The sequence below is a fragment of the Vulpes vulpes genome, chromosome 8 (genome assembly GCF_048418805.1).
Source record: "Vulpes vulpes isolate BD-2025 chromosome 8, VulVul3, whole genome shotgun sequence".
Classification (NCBI taxonomy): Eukaryota; Metazoa; Chordata; class Mammalia; order Carnivora; family Canidae; genus Vulpes; species Vulpes vulpes.
In genome coordinates this window covers 90,300,665-90,327,753 of record NC_132787.1, presented here as the reverse complement: position 1 = coordinate 90,327,753, position 27,089 = coordinate 90,300,665, and the positions used below count along the sequence as shown (strand labels likewise).

The window sequence follows — 27,089 nt, the reverse complement described above, 5'->3', positions numbered from 1 at the left end:
ATTCCATCATTTCGCTTATAAAACAATTCCAAATTAATTTTTAAGAATCATACTGATTTATCATTTTGTATTTGTGATATAACAATCCTAGAAGCTAGAACTGTTGTCACTCATGTACTAAGCTTATCCTGTCTCCCTGGGTAACAGATTTTAAGGAGGCCGTTTGTTCTCTCTCAATGTGATTTTAGGATTGAAAGTAAGAAAATGGACTTGGGATGAAAAAGCTAGAACCTCTCTATGCTGGTTTTACTGGGAAGTGTTTCGTTTGTCCTAAGTAGCGGTGACTGGCTAGACCCACCAGCATGAGAAGCAGCCCAAACATCAAAATGTCCCAAACATGAAAATGATCGGAAAGCAGGAAGTAGACGAAGCAATAAATACTGCCTTGACTTTCCTAGGGCTTGAGTCCTCATCTGTTGCTATGATCAGTGTCCTCTGGGCACTTGTCCCCCAACCCCAATCCCCAACCCCCAGTTTTAAGGATGAAGAATTTCCGCATTGCACTTGATGTTTTGACACGGAATCCTAGTGTTCCTAGTAATGCCATAGACTGGCAGCCAAGGGGCACATTCCGTCTCCCCTGGGCTTGACCTCACTTGTTAGTCTACACCATGCTAAGTCTTTATTCCTCCCCTTAGCCGACTCCTGTCTTTTGGAGTTTTCTGAGAATATCGTCCTCTGTCCTCTTTTGTATGTGGCGTTTATCCTATTTTTATCTTGAGACTTGACACCAGATGTAGGTATTTCTCTGGTGTTGGAAAGAAAAATTCCTTTTCTGTACCTCATGCCTACCTGGTAATGTCTAGTGGGCTACTTTTCTTCTTCAAGGCTGGCTTTCTCTGGAGCATTGTTTAGAACGGCTCTGTTGTGTTTCTAGATTCTCTTCCCCTCTTCCATAAATATTGGTCTTATATATTCTTGCCAACTTTTGTGGCATATGCCACATAAAAAGCAAGGGCCCTTAACCGTGATATGGATAAATACTACCTTTTCAAATTCTGAAAGGCTGTTACTGCTCTTTAACTCTGTATTCTGTGCTGCTTCACATAGCTTTAAAATGTGGGCTTTTGTGAAGACCACTTTCAAACAAGGGAGCACTGAAACCAGATTTGGATACTGCCAGAGAAGATAGTTTTGAAACAGGTCAAGGACGTGGTATGTGCAGTCTTCATTTTCATTGGCAGTTGCACCATTAAAACCCTTTCAGTAGGTGAGGATTGTCAGGGAGGAGAAATGAAGAAGCTATATTAATTTCTGGTGAGTAAGACTTGGGGAATGTTGGGCAATGACAAAAGAAATAAATGACTGTCGGTTAGAATGATGTTTCCAGTTGTTCATTGACTCCAACCAGCTGCCCGACTCCGTTTTTTTAGTTCCTGAAATGTGTTGGCTGAAACGAGTAACTTGTTTGAGGTTAAAGTGAATTAGTATAGGAAACTTGTCCAGTCTCATCTAGGGCCATTGTAGGCACTTTAAGAAAATTTTCCTTCCTGGGGTGCCTCGGTGGCTCAGTTGGTTAAGCACCTGACTTAGGTGTAGGTCATGATCTTGGGGTCCTAGGATCAAGCCCCACGTCGGGCTCTTCACACGGCAGGGAGTCTGCTTGTACCTCTGCCCTTCCTCCTGCTCATGCTCTCTATCTCTCTCTCTTCTTCTCTTAAATAAAGAAAGAAAATTTGTAAAAAAAAATTTTTTTCCTTCCTGTGGCCAGGTCTCAGCAAGTCTCAGTAGAGAGTATTGTAAGCATTCTACTGAGTTTTTAAGTTTTTAAACAAAGTTCATTAGAATACAAATTTGACAATATCGAATATAGCCAGGTTGTAGAGAATGTGAACTCTCATGCACGGTTTGGAATGTAAATTGGTACAATCACTTAGGAAACGATTTGTTAGTATCTAGTCAAGCTGAAAATATGCCTTAAGATGCAGCAGTTTTACTCCTGGGTATATACAGAGGGAAATCCTCCTGCCCAGGTATACCAGGAGACATAAACAAAGAATGATACTGTAGTACGGTTGATACCACATAGCAGAGACTACTAGCTGTCCACCATAATCTGCTCTCACCTTGCAGAGTTATAGGATTACAGGACAAATGGTTAGATTATGTTTCCCAGCTCTCCAACCCCCTACCCCTGTATTGAAGGGGTAGCCAACTCACTTCTCTCCAGTAGAATGTGAATGGAAGTGAGGGTGTCACATCCAAGCTAGAAGTTTAAGAAAATGAGTGTACTTCTATGCTTCTTTTCCCCCTTCCTTGGCCCAGATGCAGATGATAAAATGACTTTAGAGGGTGGCAGAGCACAAAATGGAATGGTTGATGCCCCGAATCACCCCATGAAGAACTAATCACCATCCAGGAACATCTACCTGTAGAGAAAAAAGATCTGTTATTTGAGGCACTATATCTTCTTGGGTCTCTTTGTTAACCTACTTTAAAACTAATCGTCCATCAGGAGAAGGGATAAATCGTGATACAGTTATATACTGAAATACTATACAGCGATAAAATTAAGGCTTCTTGTATCATGAATACATCTCAAAAATAATGCCTGGGAAAAGCCAGTTACAGAACACATGAAGTAGGCCATTTATATAAGGCTAAAAGACAATGCTCTATATTGTTTATGGATATATAAAAATATGTTTATGCTATATATGTAAATATTTGTATGTAGTGAATTTTTTAAGTTCTTATTTCTTAAGGTGGATAGTGAGTTTGTTCTGATCTTCTGTATTTTGGGTCTGAAATACTTCTTTTAAAAAATCAGTGCCCACAAACTATTCTGCTCACCTCCTTCTTAATAGGGAACACCTTAGAAATGTTACTTGTCTTAACCTTTCTTTTTCCCTTCACCCTTTAGTCTGCTCTTCTATTTACTTCTATTTCAGCCGCCCTACTCCAAACCATCATCACCTCTTGCCTAAACTATAAGTTTCCTAATTGTTTCCTTCTGATTTTTACTGGTTTGGATACACTCCACATAACAGCCTTAGTGAGTTTTTAAACTTGTAAATCAGAGCTCGTTCACCAGCTCAAAGCCTGCTGGTTTCCCATTCCACTTAGAATCCAAGTCACTCCCTCCTTGTCCCACAAGGCCTTCTCCTCCTCCTGCTAACCCATTTAGCCTCTTCCTCCCCTCCTCCTTTGTTATCTGACCATTCCCCAGCTACCCTTTAGCCATATTGACCTTTTTGTTCCTGGAACCGAGTAAGCTCATTCCCATCTTAGGACCTTTGCATACACCGTTCCCATTGCCTGGAATGGCTTCTTCCTTGGGCTTTGCAAGGTAGGCTTCATTGTATCATTTAGGTCTTAACCTACATTTCACCTTGGAGGTCCTTTACCACCTAAATGCACTTTCTGTAACATCACTGTGTTTCATTTTCTTCGTGCAAAGCAGATTCAAAGTAGATTGAAGTATTAGTTGCCAGCCTACTGCTCACTTGCAGGTATGGATTTCAAATTATCTTTATCAGATGATTCACTCTCTAAATAGTCTTCAAGCTCATAAAGCCTCACTTGGAAAGGGACAGACGTAAAGCAGCAATACACCAGATTCATGATCTGGGATAATAGGAATTAAAAATAAACATATGAGATGGAAGTTATCCACCCCCACTTAGGTAACTGGGACAGCAAAGGCAGGAGGGAAATTAACAGCAGAATACTAAGATTCTAAATCCCTCCTGCTTTCTAACTCCTTATCGAGCCTTGGTATGTATTTTCCTACGCTTTCTGGCACATTTTTGCATCTACAGAGAATAAGGCTTCAAATTTGTGTTGGTTACCATATTTTTCAGGTTCAGTCTTTCTGTATTTTTGGCTCAAGAACTGAAGGTTAAGTTACCTGCATACTATCTAAAATTCTACTTTCTGTATTGAAATTGGTTTTATTATATCCATACTAGTATGAATGAGATATGCAGAAGCAGTAATAAGAGAAGAGTGATGAAACAGGAAAGCCGTTACTGGGGAAAAGTCAACAGATACACTATAATCTAAGGTTTTTATTTCTAATAAGCTACACATTAAAAACATCGTTAAAGCTAGAAGGTGAAGGCATTGAGGGAGAAAAAACTTTTTACTCCACAATTTTAAAGGAATTCATTTTTACATAGGCATAAAACTGAAAACTCAGGAAGATTATTTTGAAGTTTTTAATCACTGACAATTTCTGGAAAACATAAAGTTGACTTTATTTTCCCATAGAGGAGCAATGTTAAAATGTGGGATTATGTTCCTGTACTAGAATTCAGCATGCAAATAAATAACTAGTCTAACCGTCTATATGTCGTCAGTGCAAAAAAATTTTTAAAAACTACCATAAAAGTCTTACTAATTAAAGATATTATTTCCAGTTCTTCTAAATTAGCAATAATCGTGCCTGGATAAACTTCTTTGGCTATGATGGATACTGCCACTGCGCAAAGCTTGTTCTTCTCAATAGACATAAATATAAGGCACTTTTAATTATAAAAGGCATTTCAAAATGCACTATCAGGTATCAGGTATCAGGTAAGAAAATGTAGAAGTGACCTAAACCTGAAGTACTTATATTTAAGTAATCTTACTCGTTGTCTTAGAATTCAGAATGTTGTTAGGGAAATAGACGGCACAAGACTCTTTACAGTTGTCCCAATATTTTAAAACGTTTTTCATATATTTTCCTGAAATAAGTAGAGGCATTCAGTTACCTCATTAATGCTAGATGTATTTCTTTTTTTTTTATTTTTTTTATTTTTTATTTATTTTTGATAGTCACACAGAGAGAGAGAGAGAGGCAGAGAAATAGGCAGAGGGAGAAGCAGGCTCCATGCACCGGGAGCCCGACGTGGGATTCGATCCCGGGTCTCCAGGATCGTGCCCTGGGCCAAAGGCAGGCGCTAAACCACTGCGCCACCCAGGGATCCCTAGATGTATTTCTTGACAGAAAAGGTTTTTCAAAAGTTAAGAGTTGACCTAATATCTGCTCTTCCCTTAATTTACTCAAAGCTAAAATTGTAGGGGCTGAGCATCAGACAAAAGGTCATTCTGCCCAGTGGGTTTTTTTTGTTTTTGTTTTTTGCCTAGCTCTTATTGAACATACTGCTTAAATTACTTTTCCACTCTTGACAAAACCATAGAAGAAGCTGCCTGGTCACTGGTGCAAACTTGAAAAAGACCTTAAAAGCACTTTGCCTTTTTTGTGTGGAGCTGGCCAAGAGGCATGAGGATAACCCGTTTGTTTACAGAGAGGAAGGTATCATATAAAGTCAATCTGAAATGCTACTCTTAGAAATCTAAGTTGGCCACACGAAATAAATCACACCACTGTTTTCCTTTCACTACCTCCAGGTGGTTTTCTTGAGCTAGTTTAATGTACTGGTGTTTGGGAAATGGTGTTATCTAGAGATTTGAGGAACATCCCATTTATTAACAAGATCTAATGAAGGAAAAATCTCCTAATTAAAGGAAGCTGGTGGCACAAATATGTAGCAGTACTGCTGGGAAAATGCACCTAATATTTCACACTAACACATCATGATGGATACTTTGCCATAGCAATCTGAGATCCTAAAGCCTTCCTAACTAAGTTTATGCAGCAATCGGTTTATCAGAATACTTGCTCCAGTCTTTATTTATGCAGTGTTATTTTAGGAATTGCTTTGGATTAATCTTTGGTTTGGTACTCAGAGGTGTTAGTGTGGTCCTTGGAGCATCCTGTCCTGGGCACCAATTACGCCTTCTTTGCAATCGTTGCCTGGCCCGGATTAAGCCCTCCACATACCACTGTTCCAGCTGCAGCTGCTGCTTCTGATTTTCTAACTGGCTTTTAGTAGCTTGCAACTCCTGGCACTGCTGAGTTTGCTGCAGGAACTTCTTCCGTAACTCCCGGTTCTCTCTCCTGATGCCACGGTAGAACTCAAAAGTATACTGCTTTGCTTCCAACTCCAAGGCCTGGGCCTTCCTGTCAAGCTCCTTTCTTTTCCTCTTTCCCAACTGCCCCATGTCTGGCTCACTCAGTTGTTTCTCTAGAAATGCTTTTTCCTGGAGTAACTGGACCTGGATTTCCTGTTTCTTGGCATCCGTCTCAGCTGGGGTTTTCTTTTTCTCGTCCTGTAATATCTGGATTTCTCTCTCCTGTTTCTCCTTTAACAGTGAAATTTTCCTCAGTGTCTGCAACTGCTGCTTTAAGTTGCATTGGATCTTTTCCTTCTGCAAAAGCTCCCTTTTAAACACTGAAGTTTGTTTCGCATATTTGGAGGCATAGTCTCGTCTCCTTTGTTCAATCTCCTGACTTTTTTGTAAATAGCTGTTCCACAGCCTTTCAGGCTGCATGCTATACTCTTCAGTTTTGTTGGTTAGATATTCCAGGAAGAATTTGTTTTCAGTCTGGACAAGTAACTTCTCAGCATATAGCTGCTTGGTTTCCTCCATTAGTGACTCTTGCTGGCTTTGAGCTTGTTTTATTTGGTTGTTCAGCTTTGTCATTTCCACCACTGCTTTTTCTTTAAACCTCATCGCTGACTTGCTTAGCTTCTCTGGCTTGAAAAAATCATTTATTAAACTAAGATACGGTGGAGAGGAACTCCTAGAGTCCTTAGCAAACCTGAAGGAAGAACAAGTAAGACATTCCCCCATCAGTTCTTTTTTTCTTTCCTTAAGATTTTATTTATTTATTTATTCATTAGACACACACACACACACACACACACACACACACACAGAGGCAGAGAGAGAAGCGGGCTCCACGCAGGGAGCCTGACCTGAGACTCCATCCCGGGACTCGGGGACGCCCCACCGCTGAGCCACCCGGGCTGCCCCTCCCCACCAATTCTAAATGAAAGTTTAGTAAACACAAAATGCACAACTATACTTTAATTCACATGAGAAAATATTTTTTTGAGTACCTATTATGGTTCTGTCACTATGCGAGGCACCAGGGATGCAGCTAGGGGTAAAGATGAACGAATGCGGCTTACAATTTACAAGCACGCATTCACTACAACCGCCGTAAGGCATTCCCTCCGTTTTAGAGCGGAGAAAACAAGTTCAGGGAATTTAAAGGACTTGGCCCGACGCGCACCGCCAGCAGCGGCAGCGCGTGGGTGTGAAACCTAGATTTTAAGATTCACTGAGCACTGCGGTAGCCACAAAGGGCGACGGGACCCGCTGAGCTGGGCGAGAGTAGCAATACATTTCCTGGCTTTTCCAGCCCCTGTCCGGCATCCGAGGACACTTGCGTGGAGGGAAAAGCGCCCCTTGCAGTACCTACTTGCTCCAGGAATCCGAGCGTCCGTCTCCAAGGTGACGGGGAGGCTCACCGAGGGGGACCGCCGAGGAAGGAGCGCTCGGGTCAGGGGCCAGCGACGCGCGGACGCGGCGCCCCCTTGCGGAACGTTCTCGCAGTTTCTCGGGTCTGTGCTCCACGGGGGTCGGCGCCGCCCAGCAACCCCCGGGGTCGCACTCCGCCCCAGTCCCCGCCTGTCCAGCCCTGAGCTCCTGAACCTCGTCGGCTGCCGAATAAGGCCCAGCAGCCAGTTCCCCGGCGGCTCCGTCCCCCGCCACTTGGGGGCGGAAGGAGAAGCGCACTCTCCTCATTTGCGACCTGGGGCGCCCTGCCTTGGGGACCCCGTCTCGTCTTGCCCTCCCGGGGAGCAGAGCCTCGCCTCTCCCAGACCCTTCGTTACGTTACGGCGGTGAGCGCCCCTCTCCCGGGTCCTCCCCTGCCCTCCATTTCCCCGCCCCTGTCCCTGGTTGGCCCGGAGGCTAGGATGCTCTGGCGAGCGGCCCGCCCCTCCGCCTTCCCCGGCCGCGCCGCGGAGGCTCTGGCGTCGCCTGCGCGGCCCGCGGCGGCACGGAAGCCTCTCTAGGTACGCGGCGTCTCTATGGTAGAGCGGGCGGAGCCCGAGGAAGATGGCGGCGCCCGCGGAGGCCGCTGAGGAGCGGGCTTCGGGGGGTCCTCGGCCCCCAGTGTGTCTGTTGGTGTTAGGAATGGCGGGATCTGGGAAGACCACCTTTGTACAGGTGACGTACAGGGCGCGGGAGTAGGAGGTGCGCTCGAGAGGTTGTCAGTGGTGGGCGGAAGGCCAGGGGGACCTCGAGGACGGGCTCGGGAGTTGAAGGGGATCCGCGTGTGGCTTTCAGGACCTCGCCAGCAACTCCGGCTCCGAGCCTTTTCGGACTCCAGCCTGGCTCAGTTAGGGCTCTCTCCTCCGCACCCTCAGTTCGTATTTGGCACAGCTTGCCACGTTGTTCTGGAATGGTCTTGCCGCTCAAACTGCCGCCTCCTGGAAGGCGGGGGCTCCCACGTAACCGGCAGTTAGGACGGTGCTGGCGCCCAGGCTTTGGGTGGGGATTACTACGGTGTTGTCTCTGGCGCAGCTCTTCGGGTTCGAGCGCTGGAGATGCAGCGATTGAATTTGACAAGGTTCCCGCTTTATCGGAGCTGATGTTTTAATGGGAGTGATGGGGAAAAACCTCACACGAATCAAGTGATTAAGTGACCGACAGACAATAGGGGAGGCCCTGTTGGAGGATGAGCAAGAAAAGAAAGCATTTCACCTGAGAGTTGAATGTCGGAGCGGATATTGGGGACGAGTGTTTCAGGTGGAGGGAGGGACACGTAAGTGCAGAAGTCTTCAGCTGTGCTGCATAAAGGAATCTTGGCGCCTTATCATTCCCTCGGTCTCACTGCATCGCTCTTCTCGCGTCTCCGCAGAGGCTTACCGGACATCTGCATAGCCGAGGCTCTCCACCTTATGTGATTAATCTGGACCCGGCTGTACACGAAGTACCCTTTCCTGCCAATATTGGTGAGTAAACTGGAACAGAACTCTGAAGTTCTTCAGAAAACCAAAAGCCTCCAGCTCGGCTAATCTCTAATGCTTTCAGTTTTCGTTTTCTCTAAACTATCTTTCATTTTCCTTGAATTTCCTAAAGATTCTAAACAATTTTCTTTGTTGACTCCTTTCCCTAAGTATATTAGTTTCCTTACCTCTCACTCCCATGTCTCCCCTCTTTCTGATCCGAGGCTGTCAGGCTACTGTTATTTCATTTGTATTTTTTAAACATCTTATTTCTTGGACAGCCCGGGTGTCTCAGCGGTTTAGCGCCGCCTTCAATCCAGGGCGTGACCCTGGAGACCGGACCCAGGCGAACTCCGCTTATGGAGCCTGCTTCTCCCTCTGCCTGTGTCTCTGCCTCTCTCTCTGTGTCACTCGTGAATACATAAATAAACTATTTAAAAAGAAAAAAAAAAGATTTTCTTTATTCATGAGAGAGAGAGAGGCAGAGACACAGGCATATACATGGATACACATATATGCATTGTTTTGGGGAAAAGTTTCCGGTTATCATCAGACTTCCAGAGAAATCTGTGACTCTGACAGAAATTAAGGGTGAATATGATGCATTGTCATGATTCTTGATTGAATCTAGGAGCCTGGGATCCTTGGGTGGCTCAGCGGTTTAGTGCCTGCCTTGGGCCCAGGGCATGATCCTGGAGTCCCGGGATCGAGTCCCATATCAGGCTACCTCCATGGAGCCTGCTTCTCCGTCTGCCTGTGTCTCTGCCTCTCTGTCTCTGTCTCTGTGTCTCTCATGAATAAATAAATAAAATCTTGAAAAAAAAAAAAATCTGGGAGCTTCCTTATTTTCAGGCTGTCACTGTGCTAATCCTCTCATTTTTTGTCTCTTAATTCTGCTAAGCTACTTGGACCCTAATCATACTAATAAAGGAAAATCTTGTTCAGGAGCAGAGGTCATTTTGGGAAGTTGGGGAAAAAGTTAATATCTTCTTGCTGAAAGGATGGACTTCTATCTGATGATAGATGACTAGATAAGAAGATATATATGTGTGTGTGTATGTATATACGACTGGATAAGAAGATATATATATATATTTGTAAATAATATATATATATAAATATATGTTTTTTGTAAAATTACTCAGCCATTAAAAAGAATGAAATTTTACCATTTGGGACTACATGGATGGACCTAGAGGATGTTATGCTAAGTGAAATAAGCCAAGACAGAGAAAGACAAATATCTTTTGATTTCACTTATATGTGGAATCTAAAAAACAAAGCAGAAACAGACTCACAGATATAAGAAACAAACTGTTGGTTACCAGAGCAGGGAGGAGTTGGGAGTGAGTGAAATGGGTGAAGGGGATTAAGAGGTACAAACGTCCAGGTACACAATAGGTCATAGGGATATAACTTACAGATTAGGGAATAGAATTAATACTATAATAACATTGTATTATGACACATGGTAACTAGTGGAGATCATTTTGAAATTTATGAAAATATTGAATCAATATGATGTAAACCTGAAACTAGTAAGATACTGTATGTCAGTTACACCTAAATTTTAAAAAAGATGGAATTCAAATCGTTGGTAGAGTCTGTAGGCTGGTAGACAGTTTAGTTAGATATTACTGGATGCATTAATTCCCTTTGAAAAATCAGGTCTGCATTACCCCTTGCTACCAGTAGGCAGTTAGTAAGAAATAAATGTTTTTTCTTGATTTAGCTCCCTTTTCCTTTGCCTGTGATCACTGATAAGGTACTTAAGTTATATAAAACTTTTCCCCTGGGGCTCCTGGGCGGCTCAGTGGTTTAGTGTCTGCCTTCCTGCTCAGGGCATGATCCCAGAGTCCTGGGATGGAGTTCCACATCTAGCTCCCCTTAGGGAGCCTGCTTCTCCCTTTGCCTATGTCTCTGCTGCTCTCTCTGTGTCTCTCATGAATAAATGAATAAAATCTTAAAGAAAATCTTAGAGAAGAAAAAAAAACCCAACTTGGCTACATTACTTAAAAACACACACACACAGGGCAGCCCAGGTGGCTCAGTGGTTTAGCGCCACCTTTAGCCCAGGGCCTGATCCTAGAGACCTAGGATCAAGTACCATGTCAGGCTCCCTGCATGAAACCTGCTTCTCTCTCTCTCTTTCTCTCTTTCTCTCTCGTTAATGAATAAATAAAATCTTAAACACACACACAAAACTTCTCTCCTTGTCTCAGACCATTTCTACCATAACTTCTGAGCCCCTAGCCTAACATTTTTCATGGATTGCTTGCCACTTACCAAGTAAGAAAGGAAACCAATGTGAAGCTGGGGGGATTAGTAGAAGAGAATGCAGACAAGAGAAGCCTGAAAGGCTGGTTTCAGCTTCCTGTTGGTAGGAAGATACTTGCAGGGCACTTTCTGCCTTTCTGTTCTTCACGATCTTGCTTTTTTCTGTATCACACTTCAGTGGCCTTAGCTTAAACCTTTAGGAAATAGACTTGAAAAGTAACTGAGATACCAGGAGAGAAACTTATTTTTGTTTTCCTCAGAGGAAGGAGAGATGACTTGAGAGGCCCATTGTCTTAGGATGTTATAGGTGGAGTGTCTCAAACTATTGTTTCTATGTGGGGTTTTTTTTTTTGTAAGATTATTTTTTTAAGCTTTTTACTTATTTATTATGATAGACACAGAGAGAGAGATAGAGAGAGAGAGACGGGCAGAGACGCATGCAGAGGGAGAAGCAGGAGAAAGGAGCCCGACCTGGGACTCGATCCGGGACTTCAGGATCCCGTCTTGGCCGAAGGCAGGTGCTAAACCGCTGAGCCACCCAGGGATTCCCTTGTTTCTATGTGTTAAATTCCATTGAATTCTTCTCCCCACCCCCCCCCCCCCCCCAGATATTCGTGACACTGTGAAGTATAAAGAAGTCATGAAACAGTATCCTTTTCTGCATCTACTTCATTGAGTCATCCCTAACTAGTTACTGTCTGTATTTCGTGGCTTTGAAAGTATTCTGCATTTTCTTTGTGAAACATACTAGCAAAAGCATTTAATTGCTTTAAAGTAATTTACTTAGGATAGAAAGATGAGTGAGGAGAGGTATTATAGGTGATTAGACTATTACACCTTGTGGTTTCAATTTTCTTACCATCTTTCTAGACTATGGGCTGTTGTAATTAGAAAGCACCCAGAGTGGGAGTCTGGGTAGCTGGTGCCATGCCTTGCTTCCACAAAGTAGTATTGCCCTGGAGGCCACTGCCTCCTCTGATTGGGAGACTCAAATGAGTAGGTTTATTTAAGAGCATTGAGTGTTAGTACATGCTGTATGAAATGTGTACTTTCCTTGCAGGTGGATGTAGCTGGGTAGACCAATTATAATCAGCAGGTTGACCAGTGAGGATCAGAGCAAGGAGTGTGATATCTTCAGTGATATTTTAAGATCTTAGTGTCTAATACCATTAAGCTGTCAGTGCCAAGTGCATCTGTCTGTTAGATTTTGGTCACTTTAATCTCTTCATTTTGCCTAGGCATCCCCAGAATGATAAAGGAATGAGGAAGATGTTGATAATGAAAATTCCTTGTAAGGTAAGTTTGTGTGGTATATACTAGTCAAGGATTAGCTGCCAGTTTCCATTTGTGGAACACTAATGTTACGGTGCTATGTGTGTGAATAATATCCTAAGTGTGAGTTTCATCACCTAAATTGATCTGTAAGTAATTTAAATCCTCAACGTGGTGTCCAGGTATGGGCTTGGGCCCAATGGTGGTATAGTGGCCTCACTCAATCTCTTTGCTACCAGATTTGATCAGGTATGTCTGTTTTTACTTTTATAGACATGACTGCGTAAAAACCTATGACTTTTTTTTTTTTAAACAGATGACAGACTTATTTTTTTTAAAGATTTATTTATTTATTTATTTATGATAGACCTAGAGAGAGAGAGAGAGAGAGAGAGAGAGAGAGGCAGAGACACAGGAGGAGGGAGAAGCAGGCGCCATGCCGGGAGCCCGACGTGGGACTCCATCCTGGGACTCCAGGATCGCGCCCTGGGCCAAAGGCAGGCACCAAACCACTGAGCCACCCAGGGATCCCCTAAAACCTCTGACTTTTGAATGCCTAGCTTGCTCACATCGGGAAAGAAGAGCAATAAACCTGGATATACATATGGAAAATAAGTAAACATTTTGATAGAGAATTAAGTAATGACAGGATAATCAGTATTGTGAGACACTTCACATTTAACATTTGTGATGGCCGATAAAACAAAAATCTAGGCTCTTTTCTTGATCTTGGCTTATAGTGTCACCTTGAGGATGGAGTGGAGGATTGGGGAGTGGGAGGGGCTAGCAGGCATGGAATGGAAAGATAATGGGGCTTTTCTACATGTGACAGATAATTGTCACTGTTTAGGTTTTTCTCCTACTTCTACAAGAGTGTTTTGTAATCATGAATTTTTTACCCTCATGTCACTCCAAGAGACATGTCACTGTTAAACATTTTATACCAAAGTACTAAGAGATATGACCCGAAAGTGAGAGATCGTCTTCAGCTTCTCAGGACCCAGCAGTACACTCTGGGGTGTGTCAGTGCTGCTGATGTGACTGTGTTTCCTTAGTTCATGGAGTTTATTAGTTGGTGTCCTAAGACTGAGAACAGAGATTCAGTAGTTGATAGTTGCCTATAAGGTGGGCCACCCTGGAAACGGTGATTTTTGTATTGAAGATGGATCCTGTTTTTAATTGGCATCTTTTTTCTTTCAGGTGATGAAATTTATTGAGAAGGCCCAGAACATGTCTAAGTAAGTGCTTTTGGCCTAACACCTGTTTATTACTCTGTAGTTGACGTGTCTCAAGGATTTCAGGATACCATCGGGCTCTGAAAGGGTGTAGATTGAGATGAAACCATTAGAAGTGAAACAAAAAGGTGGGCAAAAGAAATCATTAATATGCTCTAGAGTGATGAGCTAAATTCAATAGTATCCTACCCCCAATCACTGTCATATATGCCCACGGCTTCCTAGGAGGTGTTTTAAGACATTGTCCAAATTCAGTTGTCTCCCTGCCTTCTCTTGGGAAAACACATTTGTTGGCATTAAAATCTCTGAAGTACCTTTCTAACCCTTGTTTAAAAATAAATCTTAAGGGGCGCCTGGGTAGCTCGGTGGTTGGGTGTCTGTCTTTGACTCAGGTCGTGACCCCAGGGTTCTGGGATTGAGTCCTGCATCGGGCTCCCTGCAGGGAGTCTGCTTCTCCCTCTGTTTATGTCTCTGTGTCTCTCATGAATAAATAAATAAAATCTTAAAAAAAAAATAAGACTATATGCTCATTATAGAGAATTCAAAACCTTCCTTCAACCCCACCTCCCCACAACCACAACCCCAAGAAACCTTGGTTCCCAAGAGATTTGCCTTCTGGTTTTGTTTATCTCTCATTTTTAACACAGTGTGTTTCTGAAACGATCATAGTTTCTTCTGTGATCATTTGCAGCAATTTGTGGACTGCTACTCCTGCCTGGTATCATGCATACTGGACAGGTAGTATACGTTTTAAGGGCAGTGGGAGGAAGTTAGACTTGACAGTGTGAAGAGGTTATTCCTTCTTGGATAAGCAGATGTTCAGTGTTACGTGTGCTGGAATATCTTTCAGTATTTCACAGGTGTGATACTTCTCGAATGGTTGTTGTTGATACAGATATGTCTTGCTTGACACACCTGGACAGATTGAGGTTTTCACGTGGTCAGCTTCTGGGACAATCATTACTGAAGCCCTGGTGAGTATTCGAGGACTTGTTAGACTAACTAGAGAGCTAAACTGGTTAAGCATCTTTTTATTGAGTGGGATGCTATATGGGAAGTTAGTTGTGGAAGCTATTGGCACCCTGCCTAAAGTGGTTTTCCCTTGCTAAGGAAGGTGGGAAAAGAGTTTGGAGATAGGTCATGAGTCCTTTGACTAAGGCTGTGATTATTTTGTGGCTTTAGGCATCCTCATTTCCCACGGTTGTCATATACGTCATGGATACATCAAGAAGCACCAATCCAGTGACCTTCATGTCCAATATGCTCTATGCCTGCAGGTAATGGATTGTTGGTGGGCCATGGTATTACATCAAGGTAGGAGGCCTCCTCTTTTCTTTTTTATATTTGAGTCCTGAGTGCTTACCAACCTGGATTTGTGCTCATTCAGATGTGCCCCTCAGTTTAGTAGTTGTGAGCTGGGGAGAGATTAGAAGAGAGGCATATGTGTTAGCATTCTCTTTGACCAGCTTCTCATCTCCCCCCTTTGCTTGTTACAGAAACAGGTAGTGTATGAATATGAACCTTTTGGTAGTCGCTCGCAGTTGAATGAAACGAGTCTAAATAGAATAGAGCCCTCTGATATAAATGTTCCTTTTCTGTGTTATGACGTGTAGACTTAAAATATAAAATGAGAGATTGTGAATAAAGAGATTTATCTATAATTCCAAAAAGCACAAGTTTGCCCCAACTTGGTGTCATTAAGGACAGAGAGACATGCCTTACTAGGGTATGTGAGTGCATTCAACAGAGAGCAAGGGAAATTATTATGAAATTTGAGAGAATTTTATTTGGTGGATACATAAAAGCCATCACCAGCATTTGTGCCTTCTCCTATGACTAGGGATATACCTTCTTGGTAGATGCAATAAATTGTAGTCCAAATAGAAATCTGATGTCTGACAGCGTTGTTTCCATATATATTGTTTAAAAGAGACAATTATTTGGTCGAAACGACCAGACAAAAAAACCATACACAGAAAACCAGATGAATACCAAAGCATTATTACTCCAAGAAAGAAAGAGAACGTATGTGTGTTGTTTGCTTAATGGTAGCGGTGGAGTACCTCTTCCTCTTGGGAGAGTAGAATGTGAGGGCTGTGTCAGGATGGATAGCTATATGTAGCGTCTGAACCCATTCCAGTTCTCGTTACTCGGTTCTAGCAGACTGATGCTTGGGTAAGCAAGAGCTTAAGTGCTTTCACTGATAATGTCTTGATGTTTGATTTTCAGCATCTTGTACAAAACCAAGCTGCCTTTCATTGTGGTTATGAATAAAGTAAGTGGTTCCTTCCTTTTGTGGTTTAGTATTTCTTTTTCATCAGAACCTTGTGTTATTGGAAGGTTTAGGGGTTTGGGTAGGTGAGGATTTTCACATGTCGGAGAATAGATTCAAACTTAACTGAAACAAAGTCATGAGCATTTGTAGGAAAAAGATTCAGTCGAAATAAATGAATATGTATTACTGGCTCTCCTCGGAGTAATTTAAAACTGGATAGAGCAGCCCCTCAATCATAGTGTATAGGTTATCCCTCAGAATCACAACTATGTATATGGGGGAGGGACTGCTTGTTTATTGGCAGAGCAATTAAAACAGAAAACTTCACTTTTCTTGAGTCGACAGCAAGGATTCAAGAGAGTACATGACTTCAGAGCCTAGAATGTGCTGGCATCTACTGTGGTCATGGTCACTTGGCAGAAGATAGTAAAGGGTCGGCTTCAACCAGGAGAACACATATGTTCATTTATTTACAGTAGCCGTGGTCCTTTATGGTTTGTTGTAGTGGAGGAGGAAATGGGGGAAGCAGAGAAAAAAAAATATGAATAATTGCTTTGTGGTTGGCATTTAATTAAAATTTTTTTGACGTTGTTTGGTATCTAAACACACCTCTGAATGCTGATAATTGTCTTCTGTTTGGTACAGACTGACATCATTGATCACAGCTTTGCAGTGGAATGGATGCAAGATTTTGAAGCTTTCCAAGATGCCTTGAATCAAGAGACTACATACGTCAGTAACCTGACTCGTTCAATGAGCCTGGTGTTGGATGAGTTTTACAGCTCACTTAGGGTAAACTTTCTCCTCTGCTTATACTGACAGTCCCTTCAGACATCCTCTTAACCATAGGGCTGGCGTTGAACCTATCTTAGAAAAGAAGTTTGGTATTTTCACAAAGCATTTAAAGCATGACTTATTAAAAATTGGAGGTTTTCCCACCTCCTCTTTTGCATGTTGCTGTCCAGTTTTAAAACTAGAGGTTTAAAAGACAAAGTAGAGGTGGCTGGCTATTTTATTTTTTTAAAGATTCTATTTATTTCTTTGAGAGAGAGAGAATAAGTGCACATGAGCAGGGGGAAGGGCAGAGGGAGGAGAAGGCAGCTCCCTGCTGATCAGGGGGCCCGACATGGGCCTCTATCCCAGGACCCTGAGATCCTGACCTAGGCCAAAGGGCAGATGCCCAAACTATTGAGCCAACCAGGTACCCCATGGCTGGCTCTTAATCTCAGGGTCATGAGTTCGAGCCCCTCATTGGATATTGAGATTACTTAAGAAAAAAAAAAAAAAAGAAGATAAGTAAGATAAAGACCCTACCTACAGAGTTTATGATCTAGTTCAAAGAGAAGGCTACATACAGAATTAAAACATAATATATTGTGGTAAGGATCTTACTAAGATTGGAGGTTGGGCCTGATGCTACTGAGGGGCAGATCACTCTTGAAATGAGGGATTTTGGAGGATATAGCATTAGAGGTATGCTTTGAAGGAAGGGTATGATTTACATAAGCAAATGTGAGTCGGGATGGCAGGGAGGATGGTAATTGCTCAAACAAAGGCAGTGAGATACTAATTTTTTTTTTTTTAAGATTTAGTTGTTTGAGAGAAAGAGTGAGGGAGACCAGGAGCAAGGGAAGGGGCAGGAGAGAGAGAAGCAGACTCCCTCCTGTGCAAGGAGCCTAATGCTGGGCTCCATCCCAGGATCTTGGACCATGACCCGAGCCAAAGGCAGACACTGAACCGACTGAGCCACCCAGGCACCCGAGATAGTAATTTTTATAGAGAACAAGCAGTGGTTAGATTTGACAGGGAATAGATGAAAAGCCTCGCTGTGTGTTTCTTCTAAATTTCTTTTTATCCAGCCTTCTCTTTTCCATAAAGTTCTTTCCATGGCTTTTGAGTATGTGTGCTGTTTTGTTTTAGCTTCACCCTTTGCCAGAGACTTCTTGAGGTATCTAAACTTCTTTTATGAAGATTTTATGACATTTGAACAAAGTAATATATACACCATTTAAAAATACACAGTTGTTTGCTCAGTGGCATTGATGCTTTTTGGCAGGTGGTGGGTGTGTCTGCTGTTCTGGGTACAGGCTTAGATGAACTCTTCGTGCAAGTCACCAGTGCCGCAGAAGAATATGAAAGGTGAGGATGAAGGAAAAATCCTCTTGATGACATTTTTAGTAACCCACAGTCTGATACGATGGCATTTTTGCCAGGCAAAGCATTTGGGTTTCACCGTGTAGGTATTACATTTGTCATTTGGATGTGTACTGGATCTGTGTGTGTACACTTAGGGATAAGAAGTCTCCATTAACCTTCTTTAAACATAGTGTACAACTTTCACTGTATTTAATGATTAAGAGCAAGAGTCTTCAGACTTTTCATTTTTTGTTTTATTTTTTAAAAAAATTTTAAGAGATCTTATTTACTTATTTGACAGCACAAGCAGGGGAGGCTGCAGGCAGAGAGGGAGCGAGAGAAGCAAGCTCCCGCTGATTAGGGAGCCCGATGCAGGGCTTGATCCCAGGACCCTCGGATCATGACCTGAGCTGAAGGCAGATGCTTAACGGAAAGAGCCATATGGGTGCCCCAGACATTTTTTTTTGTAAAAAGCCAGATTGTAAATATTTCAGGCTTTTGTAGGCCTTACGATCTTTGTTGCAACTCTCAACTGTCATTGTAGGGCGAGAGCATCTGTAAACAATTTGCAAACGAATGGGCATGGCTGTGTCCTAATAAAACTTTATTTACAAAAATAGGCATGATTTGGCCTGTTTGCCACATTGGCTGACCCTGGATTAAGAACATAGTCTGTGGAGTCAGACTGACACGGGTTGGATTTCTGTTTTCTCCACTGAATAAATGGGTGGCCTTAGCAGGTTTTCATCATTTGTACATCAGGGATAGTAGCATTTTATTGTTAAGGTTGTGAGCGTTATTTGAGAAAATATATCTGAAGCACCTAGTATAATTGCTGATTGCTGACACATAGCAAGCACATTTCACGATACATGATTGTTGTTACTATTATCATCGTTAATACTGGAATTCTGTTTACTTAAAGGAAAATGTAATCCAAACGCTTTCCTTGGGGGGTGGCATGATAATTGGCTTCCTTTGGCTTCATTTGTTAGCAAACTTCTAACAACCACATGGTGATTTTTAGACACATTATTTTGATTTTGATTCATCAGAGAAGGGGTCTTTCTGTGTGTTACCAAAGCCTCTGGACAGACCCTTCTGTATCCTTTTGTTGTTGCCCAGATAAGCCACATAATTACACGTTGAGCTTCCTGAGCCCAACAGGCCCACCTGCTTTTATTCATCACTGTGTTTATCCAAACAAATGGTGAGCTCATCAGACATGAACTCCACAGGCTTCATCTTTCCAGGCCAGCAGTTTTTTGTCTCTTCGCTGGTTTCAGAGTGGGGACAAGCACTTTGACTTTTAATTCCATAGGGATAGAATATCAGTGACTAAGACTTGTTCCATCTAACATTCAGTAAAGTAAGGTCTTCTGTTACTGTCAGAGCCTAGGAACATGGAAATGATGTGGAGGTGGGCAGGACAGATTATTAAACACAGGAATTTAGAAAGTGTTTTCTCTCTCCAGGGAGTATCGTCCTGAATATGAACGTTTGAAGAAGTCACTGGTAAGAGAGGAGGCTATGTGTATGTTTTGGGCCACTAAAAAAGAACTTTAAACCGTGCACTAATCCTCCTGCCATAAATACTTTTTTGGGGGCTATCAGTGTATGTTCTACGTGTTTGTTATTTTAAATTAGTAAACCTGTATGTGTGCTGTCTAGATGCAGGAGGGCCCCTTAATTGTTTTTCTTCTCTTTATTTGAATTTCTTAAAGTCTGATTTTTCCTGTTAGATTTGCTAAGCACTTCTTGGGCCCCACCCCACTCCTACTCTAAGCTGCATTTAGAGCTGGTTATAGAATTTTAAGAAAAAAGTGGTTCACAGTGCTTATTCCAAATAATCGCTTGGCCTGCCCCCTTCAGCTCCATTGGGCCCCTTATCACTGCTGAGTGTGCTTGACGGTTCTTTTGATGGGTTCTTGTGTCTGACTTCTGCAACCCCTAATTCATTCTGCAGAGCCCTCCAGTCTGAACTTGTGCTATCTTGATCCACACTGCTTGGTGTTTCTGTATCTGCTATCTCTTACCTGCCTCAATGTCTAAATAGCCTCTAGTGTTTGTGTGTATACTTAGTCATCTCCTGTTACAAGTCTGGCATCTGATTCAGGGCTCCTATTTTTTTTCCCTAAAGATTTTATTTGATTTATATTTATTTTGTAGAGAGAGAGGGTGTTACCTGGTTGGGGAGGGTGCGGAGGGAGGGAGAATCTTAAGCAGGTTCCATGCTCAGCGACACAGATCATGACCTGAGCCGAAATTAAGAGTTAGATGCTTAACGGACTGAGCCACCCAGGCACCCCTAGGACTCCTTTTTTAATATGAAGATATTTTTCTTTGTGTGTACAGGCCAATGCACAGAGCCAGCAGCAGAAGGAACAACTGGAACGCCTTCGGAAAGATATGGCCTCTGTAGCCTTGGACACAGGGACTGCCACAGGTACTGGAGGGTCTCCTGGTGTTAGGAACTGAAAGGATGATATGCGTATTTCCACTGAGCAGGAAGATACTTCTGTTTAAGAGCGAGAAAAGGATAAAAATGATGTGTTTGAGATTGATCAACGTATTTATTTATCTATTCTACCGCTTTTGCTTTGTGTGTGATTTGCAAAGGTAAACTGGACGTTGTGTTTAACTATACCACTTTGAGTTCTTCCTCTTCAGGTAGGTTTTGCTTTACTTCAGCTAGATACTTGATGTCTTCTCTATTTTCTTAAACACTTTACAAAAAACCTAAATTAGTTAACATACAGTGTATTAGGAAGTTGAGGGTAGAGTTTAGTGGTTCATCAGTTGCATAATAGCACCCAGTGCTTATCACATCAAGTGCCCTCCTTAACGCCTGTCCCCCAGTTACCCCATCCCCCCACTCAGTTTTCTTAAATACGTTTTTTGCCTTCCACTCTCCTCCCTTGTTTCCTGTTTATTTTGACCTACTTTCAGATTAACAGAAAAATTGTGTGGCTAGTGGCTAGAATGATTACTATGCAGCATTCAACCAGATTCACAAAATGTCAACATTTTACCACGTTGCTTCATTGTCTTCTTCTCATGATGTATGACTTCGTATATAAGTATACATTTGTATACTTACAAATTTGTATACTTACAAAACATGTTCCTTTTTTCAGAGTCCTGTAAGTTATACACTTATTTTTCAATATTATCCTTGATACTTCTGTCTGTATTTCCTAAAACAAGGATATTTTATATAAGCTCATTACTAGAAATTAGGAAATGAACACTGCTACTGTCGTGTAGTGTGTAATGCTTATTTAGGTGTAGCTGTTTGCCCTGTACAGCAGGAGAAAATCCTGGATCTGCATTGCATTTAGTTGTCTTGTCTCTCTCTCCTTCAATCTGGAAGTTTCTTTAGTCTTTGTGTTTCACAGCAGTGATAATTTGCAAGTATATGGGACAGATATTTTATAGGATGTTCCTCAGCTTGGGTTTGACTGATATTCCCTCAGGACTCAATTCAGGTGGCTCCTTTTTGGCAGAACTTTACAGAAGTGGAATTTGTGACTTTTCCATGCATCTCATCAGGGAACGCGTGATGTTGATTTGTCCCATTGTTGGTGATGTTAATTTTAAGTACTCAAAGTGGTGTCTGCCAGGTTGTTCTCTGAAAAGTTATTTTTCCCTTGATAAGTATTTTGTGGGTGATGATTTGAGACCCTACGAATGTCCTTTTAATTCTCACATGTTTGGGATCCCTGGGTGGCGCAGCGGTTTGGCGCCTGCCTTTGGCCCAGGGTGCGATCCTGGAGACCCTGGATTGAATCCCGCATCGGGCTCCCGGTGCGTGGAGCCTGCTTCTCCCTCTGCCTGTGTCTCTGCCTCTCTCTCTCTCTCTCTCTCTCTCTCTCTCTGTGACTATCACAAATAAATAAATTTTAAAAAATTAAAAAAAATAATTCTCACATGTTTACCCACTAATTTTAATATCCATTAATCTAATAGGGCTATAGTATTGTTTTTCTGTGATGCATGTTGGAAATATTTTCTCCCTGTTTGTCACTCGTTTTTTGACTTTGTCCATGGTGTTATTTTTCCAGGTGAAAATTTTTGTTTTGTTTTGATGTCGTCAAATTTACTTGCCTTCTCTTCACTGCATCTGGATCTTGAGTGATAATTGGGAATCCCTTCCTTATACTGTGTTAAAGAGGAATTCACTCATGTTTTATTGTAGTACTTAATATGGTATCATTGTCTACATTTAAAGATTTTTATTTATTTGAGAGAGAGAGAGAGAGAGAGAAAACGTACCAGTGTGAGTAGGGGGTAGGAGCAAAGAGGGAGGGAAAAGGAGGAGAGACAGAATTTGCTCTGCATTAAGCATGGAGCTGGGTCACACGACCCTGAGATCATGACCTGAGCTGAAACCAAGAGTCGGAGGCTTAACCGACTGAGCCACCCAGGCAGCCCTTGTTCTCTGCCTTTAGATCCCTGTTCCATTTAAGAGTTTCTTCTGTGGATGGTGTGAAGTATAGGTGTGTGTTACCTTTTTTATAAACAGTTGTACCTGCCCTATTTCTCAAAAAGTCTGCCTTTGCCCCAGTGATCTGAGATGGAATACTAAAGTTCCATGTGTACCTGGGTATATTTTTGGACTCCCTGTCTTATTCTTCTGGACTGTCTGGGTCTGTACCACACTGTTATAATTATCTAGGGTCTTTATAGAATGTTTTAATGTCTGCTTTGGCTAGTCCTTTTTCATATTTTTCTTTTTTAGCATTTCCTTGGCTATTGCATGTTTATTTTTCCACATGAACTTAAGCATCAACTAATTTAGCTTGCTAAAAAAAAGCAAACAAAAAAACTTTTTGGTATTTCTTAGTGGTCTTGCATTATGTTCATTAATATAGGGTCACCCTATATGAGTCACCCTATCCAGGAACAAGGATTATGTTTATATTTTCAAGAGTACTTTTGTATTTTTCAGGAGTTTTTTCCTCATGTGATTTTTGCATAGTTTTTGTTAAAATTTTCCAAGGATTTTATCTTCTTCTAGTGTTGAAATGGGATTTTCTGAACCATTGTATCTTGTAATGGGTTGTGCTTGTGTATACGAAGGGGTTTTATTTCCATCTATTAGTCTTTTTATTTTGCCACTTTTGTGAATTTTTTTGTTTTTCAATTTTTTTAAAGATTATTTATTTGAGAAAGCGCCTAACGTGGGAGTGGCAGAGCGGGAGGGAGAGGAAGAAAGAATTGGAAGCTGGCTCCTGGGTGGCTCAGTCGGTTGAGCGCCCGATTCTTGGTTTCAACTCAGTTTATGAACTCAACACAGAGTGAGGAACCCAGTGTGGAGCTAGAGCCCATGACCCATGATCATAACCTGAGCTGAAACCAACAATCAGGCGCTCCACTGACTGAGCCACCCAGGCGCCCCTGTATTTTCTATTGTTTGAATTCATTTTGTCATTGATTCTTAGGGGTTTCTAGATTGGCGCTCATATTTAGTATGTATGCACCCCCACCCATCCACACTTATGGATGGACTGACCTTTAAAGGAATGAAGTTCTACTCACGAAAGCTGTTGCTGTATCCTTGATAGTCAATGCAAAGCAGCTTGGAGGGGGAGATGCTGGACTGTGGCTGGGTTTACCAGTTAAGTGAACTGGCCTGGCCATCCTGTACACCTCAGCGACATAAACATCTGTGTGCTGCGCTCCTTTAAATCACTCAAGAATACGTGAAGCAGGGCAGCCCGGGTGGCTCAGCAGTTGAGCCAATGAGCCCAGGGCATGATCCTGGAGACCTGGGATCTAGTCCCATGTCAGGCTCCCTCCATGGAGCCTGCTTTTCCCTCTGCCTGTGTCTCTGCCTCTCTCTCTCTCTCTCTCTCTCTCTCTCTCTGTGTGTGTGTGTCTCTCATGAATAAATTAATTAAAAATCTTAAAAAAAATATGTGAAGCAGTAAGTGTTCAATCTGCTGCAAAAGGTCTTTCACACTCAGATAACCTGTTAAAGGTTGAAGACTTGCAGTAAATTATTGGGGGAACATCCCAAGTATAGTTAGGCACCGACTGAAGCTCTGACTGTTAACACGCCATGCCACCATCCGTCTTCAGGGCCGCAGGGCCCCAGAGATCTGTGTCTCTTGCTGTTGTCACTGTTGGCCTCCTCAGTCCCCAGGTGACTTTTCTCTGACGAGGCTCCTGAAGGCTCTAGGATATGTGGCATCATGGAGGTTCTTGTAAAGCCCAACCCTTGCAGGCTGAATTCGACTTTGCTTGACACTTAGCCCTCGTTGAGTTTCTCGGAGTAGGAAATTAGTCTCTAAGAGTAGATTCAGTTTCCCATTTTCCTCCTTCCCTCTTTTTCTTGAATAATATCCGGGCTGCTTTGCTGCCTACCATTTCACCATCTGTTCTCTTCAGACCCTCAGAACTTAAATTTCCATCTGGATCTTCCTTTACCCTGACTCCCCAGCACACTGCATCTGCTCAGATGTCCTTAGTCTTCATAAGAAAAACTATAGCCTCTTCTAGGAGCTACTAAGATGAAAGAGGGCAAGCTACTTGAAAATTATTTTCTTCAGCTTAAAAAGAGCACCTTGGGGTTACTGGGATCCTGGAAGCATTTTGTGAACTATACTACTGTAAAAGTTAAGTGGTATTGACAATAATACATTTAGAAAAGGTAAAATCCTGCATTTGTATTTATCACGACCACTTTCATCCTGCCAAATTATAACCATAGTCACTGAATCAGAATCATCTTTTTGAGGACATACAGGTTCATGACATGCTACTGACTGGTGTTTTCTCTGTAGACAGCTTATCTCCTGCACTTGACCCTTCTGACTTGATCCTGACTCGGGGAACTTTGGATGAAGAGGATGACGAAGCTGACAGTGATACTGATGATATTGATCACAGAGGTGAGAGGTGGCTGAAGTGGCTCATGAAGAGAGTAGCTGCTGATCCCCATCATGTTTGCTCGGGAGCTTCTTATTCAGAGAAACCTTACACATGCAGCCAGTGGTAGGGGAGAGGAGAGATGGCACTGGATATAGCAGCAGGAAAGAGTTCATGTATTGAGAGTTCCTGGCCTCTACTGAACGGTCAACATTGAGCTCATTACAGGCTTTTAATTAGTCCTGTGTCTTCTCATCTTTAGCTTGAAATCCATTTGAGAAATCTAGAATTTTTGTTTTCTGTAAATACTCTTTTAAGAATACATAGGGGGTGAGGGGCAGCCTGGGTGACTCAGCGGTTTAGCGTCGCCTTCAGTCCAGGGTGTGATCCTGGAGACCCGGGATCGAGTCCTGCATCGGCTCCCTGCATGGAGCCTGCTTCTCCCTCTGCCTGTGTCTCTGCCTCTCTCTCTCTCTCTCTCTCCCCGTGTCTCTCTCATGAATAAATAAATAAAATCTTTAAAAAAAAAAAAAAGAATACTTAGGGCGTGAAGGGCAAGAATGCATAAGGTGGCCTCAGCAGGGTTCCACCTGGCATAGTTTATGAACTGTGATCAGAATCCGTTTCTTGAAACAACATTTTTCGGTTCTAGCTACGACTAAGAGCAAAACCTCTCTTTGCCGTCCAGTATGCTGGATGCTAACATCTAAAATGGCTCATTGACTCAGACTTATTGAGGTATAATTTACAAACAGTAAAGCCCACCCTTTTTAAGGGTTTTTAGTTTGCTGAATTTTAACAAATATATGTGCATTAGTAATAGCCATCATAGGTCAAGATACGGAATACTTCCACCACCCCCAAAAGTTCCTCATGCTTGTTTTTATTCAGTCCCCTTTCTGCACACTTAGTTTTTGGCAATCACTAATCTGATTCCTATTCCTGTAATTTTGCTTTTTTCTAGAATGTTGGATAATTGGAATCGCAGTGTTTTAGCTTTTCACGTTTGACTTTTTTCAGTCAGTGTAATGCTCTTGCAGTCCATCCTTGTGTCAGAAGTATGTTCTTTTTACCGATGAATAATAATATGCCATGATATGGCTTTTACCATGAATGGTCTATCCATTCATCAGCTGATTGCCATTAGGGTTGTTTCCAGATTTTCGCTGTTATGAATAAAGCTGCTGTATATATTTCTCTTGGTTAAAAATACCTAGGAGCGGGACCTCATTTTAGTTACTTTATGAGGGAGGTATTCTCCCCACTTACAGATGAAAGAAATTGTACATTTTGGGCAACATGATAAATAGAGCATGCTTGTAGAAGATATTTCTTCTTTGGGAGAAGTAAACACTTAGTTTATTAGAAGCAGAGTACTGTTTCTGATGGATTAGTGACAGCAGCTCTAATCTACCATTATCTGATACCTTCCTAATGGGAAAGTTAAGAATTGACCTTTTTTCCTTGCAGTTACAGAGGAAAGCCGTGAAGAGCCAGCATTCCAGAATTTTATGCAAGAATCAATGGCACAGTACTGGAAGAGAAACAACAAGTAGTTTCTAGAAGTCTGAAATTTTGGAACCCTGAAGGAACTATCCTAACCTCTGATGGGGGCTACTATAAAGGACAATTTTGTTCAGAGTAGCAGTGTTTCTCTTATAGGGAAATTTGACTCAGATGCAGCCAGGGATACAAGACCATTGGACCTAACAGGCTTCACGTGAAGTTTTATCATTTCAACTTAAGTACTTTTGCTGCTGATGGATGGAACAGAGACAACTTACTGTTCACCTCAAATCTCTATTAGGCTGGATCTGTACTCTACTCTCCCGCCTTGCCCTTGACCCTGTACCATGAATTCCCCTCCTTTTAGCAGAAAGGGCGAGAGGAATCATGAGCTTCCCCAGGGTGGCAGCAGTCTGCTTGGCAACCAATCAATGTTGGGTACAAAAGGTGCCTCACACGGGGTACCTCATTGTAGAATAACAGGTTTGTTGAAGAAGGTGAGCAAAACATAGGATTAATGAATAAGAATCCTGCTTTGGATGGTGACTTGGATAAAGAGTTTTAAATTTTAACTTTGTCTGCCTGTCATAATTTCAATAAGAAAATTATGTAATTGCAAGTAGGTTCGCTTCTATTCAACACAGAGGTTTAAAGCCACGTGTCCAAACCTGTCTCAGTAAAGAGGGGATGTTTACTAAAGTCCCTCTTGTAAACATACCAAGT

The 27,089-nt window shown here is 42.2% G+C and overlaps 3 protein-coding genes across 11 annotated transcripts in view; 1 reads left to right on the top strand and 2 right to left on the bottom strand.

The window, feature by feature from the left end:
• Positions 1–3,995: 3,995 nt before the first annotated feature.
• LOC140600072 (coiled-coil domain-containing protein 121-like) lies at positions 3,996–7,584 on the bottom strand. 2 transcript variants are annotated; one of them, XM_072767962.1, is made up of 2 exons: positions 7,259–7,584; positions 3,996–6,592 (listed from the first exon to the last, which is right to left on the bottom strand). In XM_072767962.1, exons 1-2 carry the CDS (start codon positions 7,582–7,584, stop codon positions 5,632–5,634), a joined length of 1,287 nt encoding a protein of 428 aa, XP_072624063.1. In that variant the 3' UTR covers positions 3,996–5,631. The 2 variants fall into 2 exon arrangements, with proteins under 2 accessions (XP_072624063.1, XP_072624064.1); XM_072767963.1 differs by having other exon boundaries at positions 5,347–6,592; positions 7,255–7,554.
• Positions 7,565–26,938, top strand: LOC112912622 (GPN-loop GTPase 1-like). 4 transcript variants are annotated; one of them, XM_072718790.1, is made up of 14 exons: positions 7,565–7,682; positions 8,705–8,798; positions 11,678–11,717; positions 12,524–12,590; positions 13,542–13,579; positions 14,472–14,550; positions 14,759–14,853; positions 15,806–15,851; positions 16,497–16,643; positions 17,908–17,990; positions 19,463–19,502; positions 20,343–20,433; positions 24,776–24,883; positions 26,331–26,938. In XM_072718790.1, the coding sequence occupies exons 3-14, from the start codon at positions 11,710–11,712 to the stop codon at positions 26,414–26,416; spliced, it is 888 nt and encodes a 295-aa protein (XP_072574891.1). In that variant the 5' UTR covers positions 7,565–7,682; positions 8,705–8,798; positions 11,678–11,709; the 3' UTR covers positions 26,417–26,938. The 4 variants fall into 4 exon arrangements, with proteins under 4 accessions (XP_072574891.1, XP_072574890.1, XP_072574889.1 ...); XM_072718789.1 differs by lacking the exon at positions 7,565–7,682 and adding an exon at positions 7,735–7,856; XM_072718788.1 differs by lacking the exon at positions 7,565–7,682 and adding an exon at positions 7,864–8,010.
• Positions 11,834–27,089, bottom strand: part of LOC140600075 (STAGA complex 65 subunit gamma) — a 30,217-nt gene continuing 14,961 nt past the window's right edge. For 3 of the 5 annotated variants that reach the window (XM_072767978.1, XM_072767977.1, XM_072767980.1), the window contains exon 7: positions 11,834–14,991. The gene's annotated coding sequence lies outside the window, so the exon portion shown is untranslated. Of the gene's footprint in view, positions 14,992–15,336; positions 16,339–20,391; positions 20,506–27,089 lie in introns of those variants that run through there. The other 2 variants (XM_072767981.1, XM_072767982.1) reach the window with 2 other exon arrangements.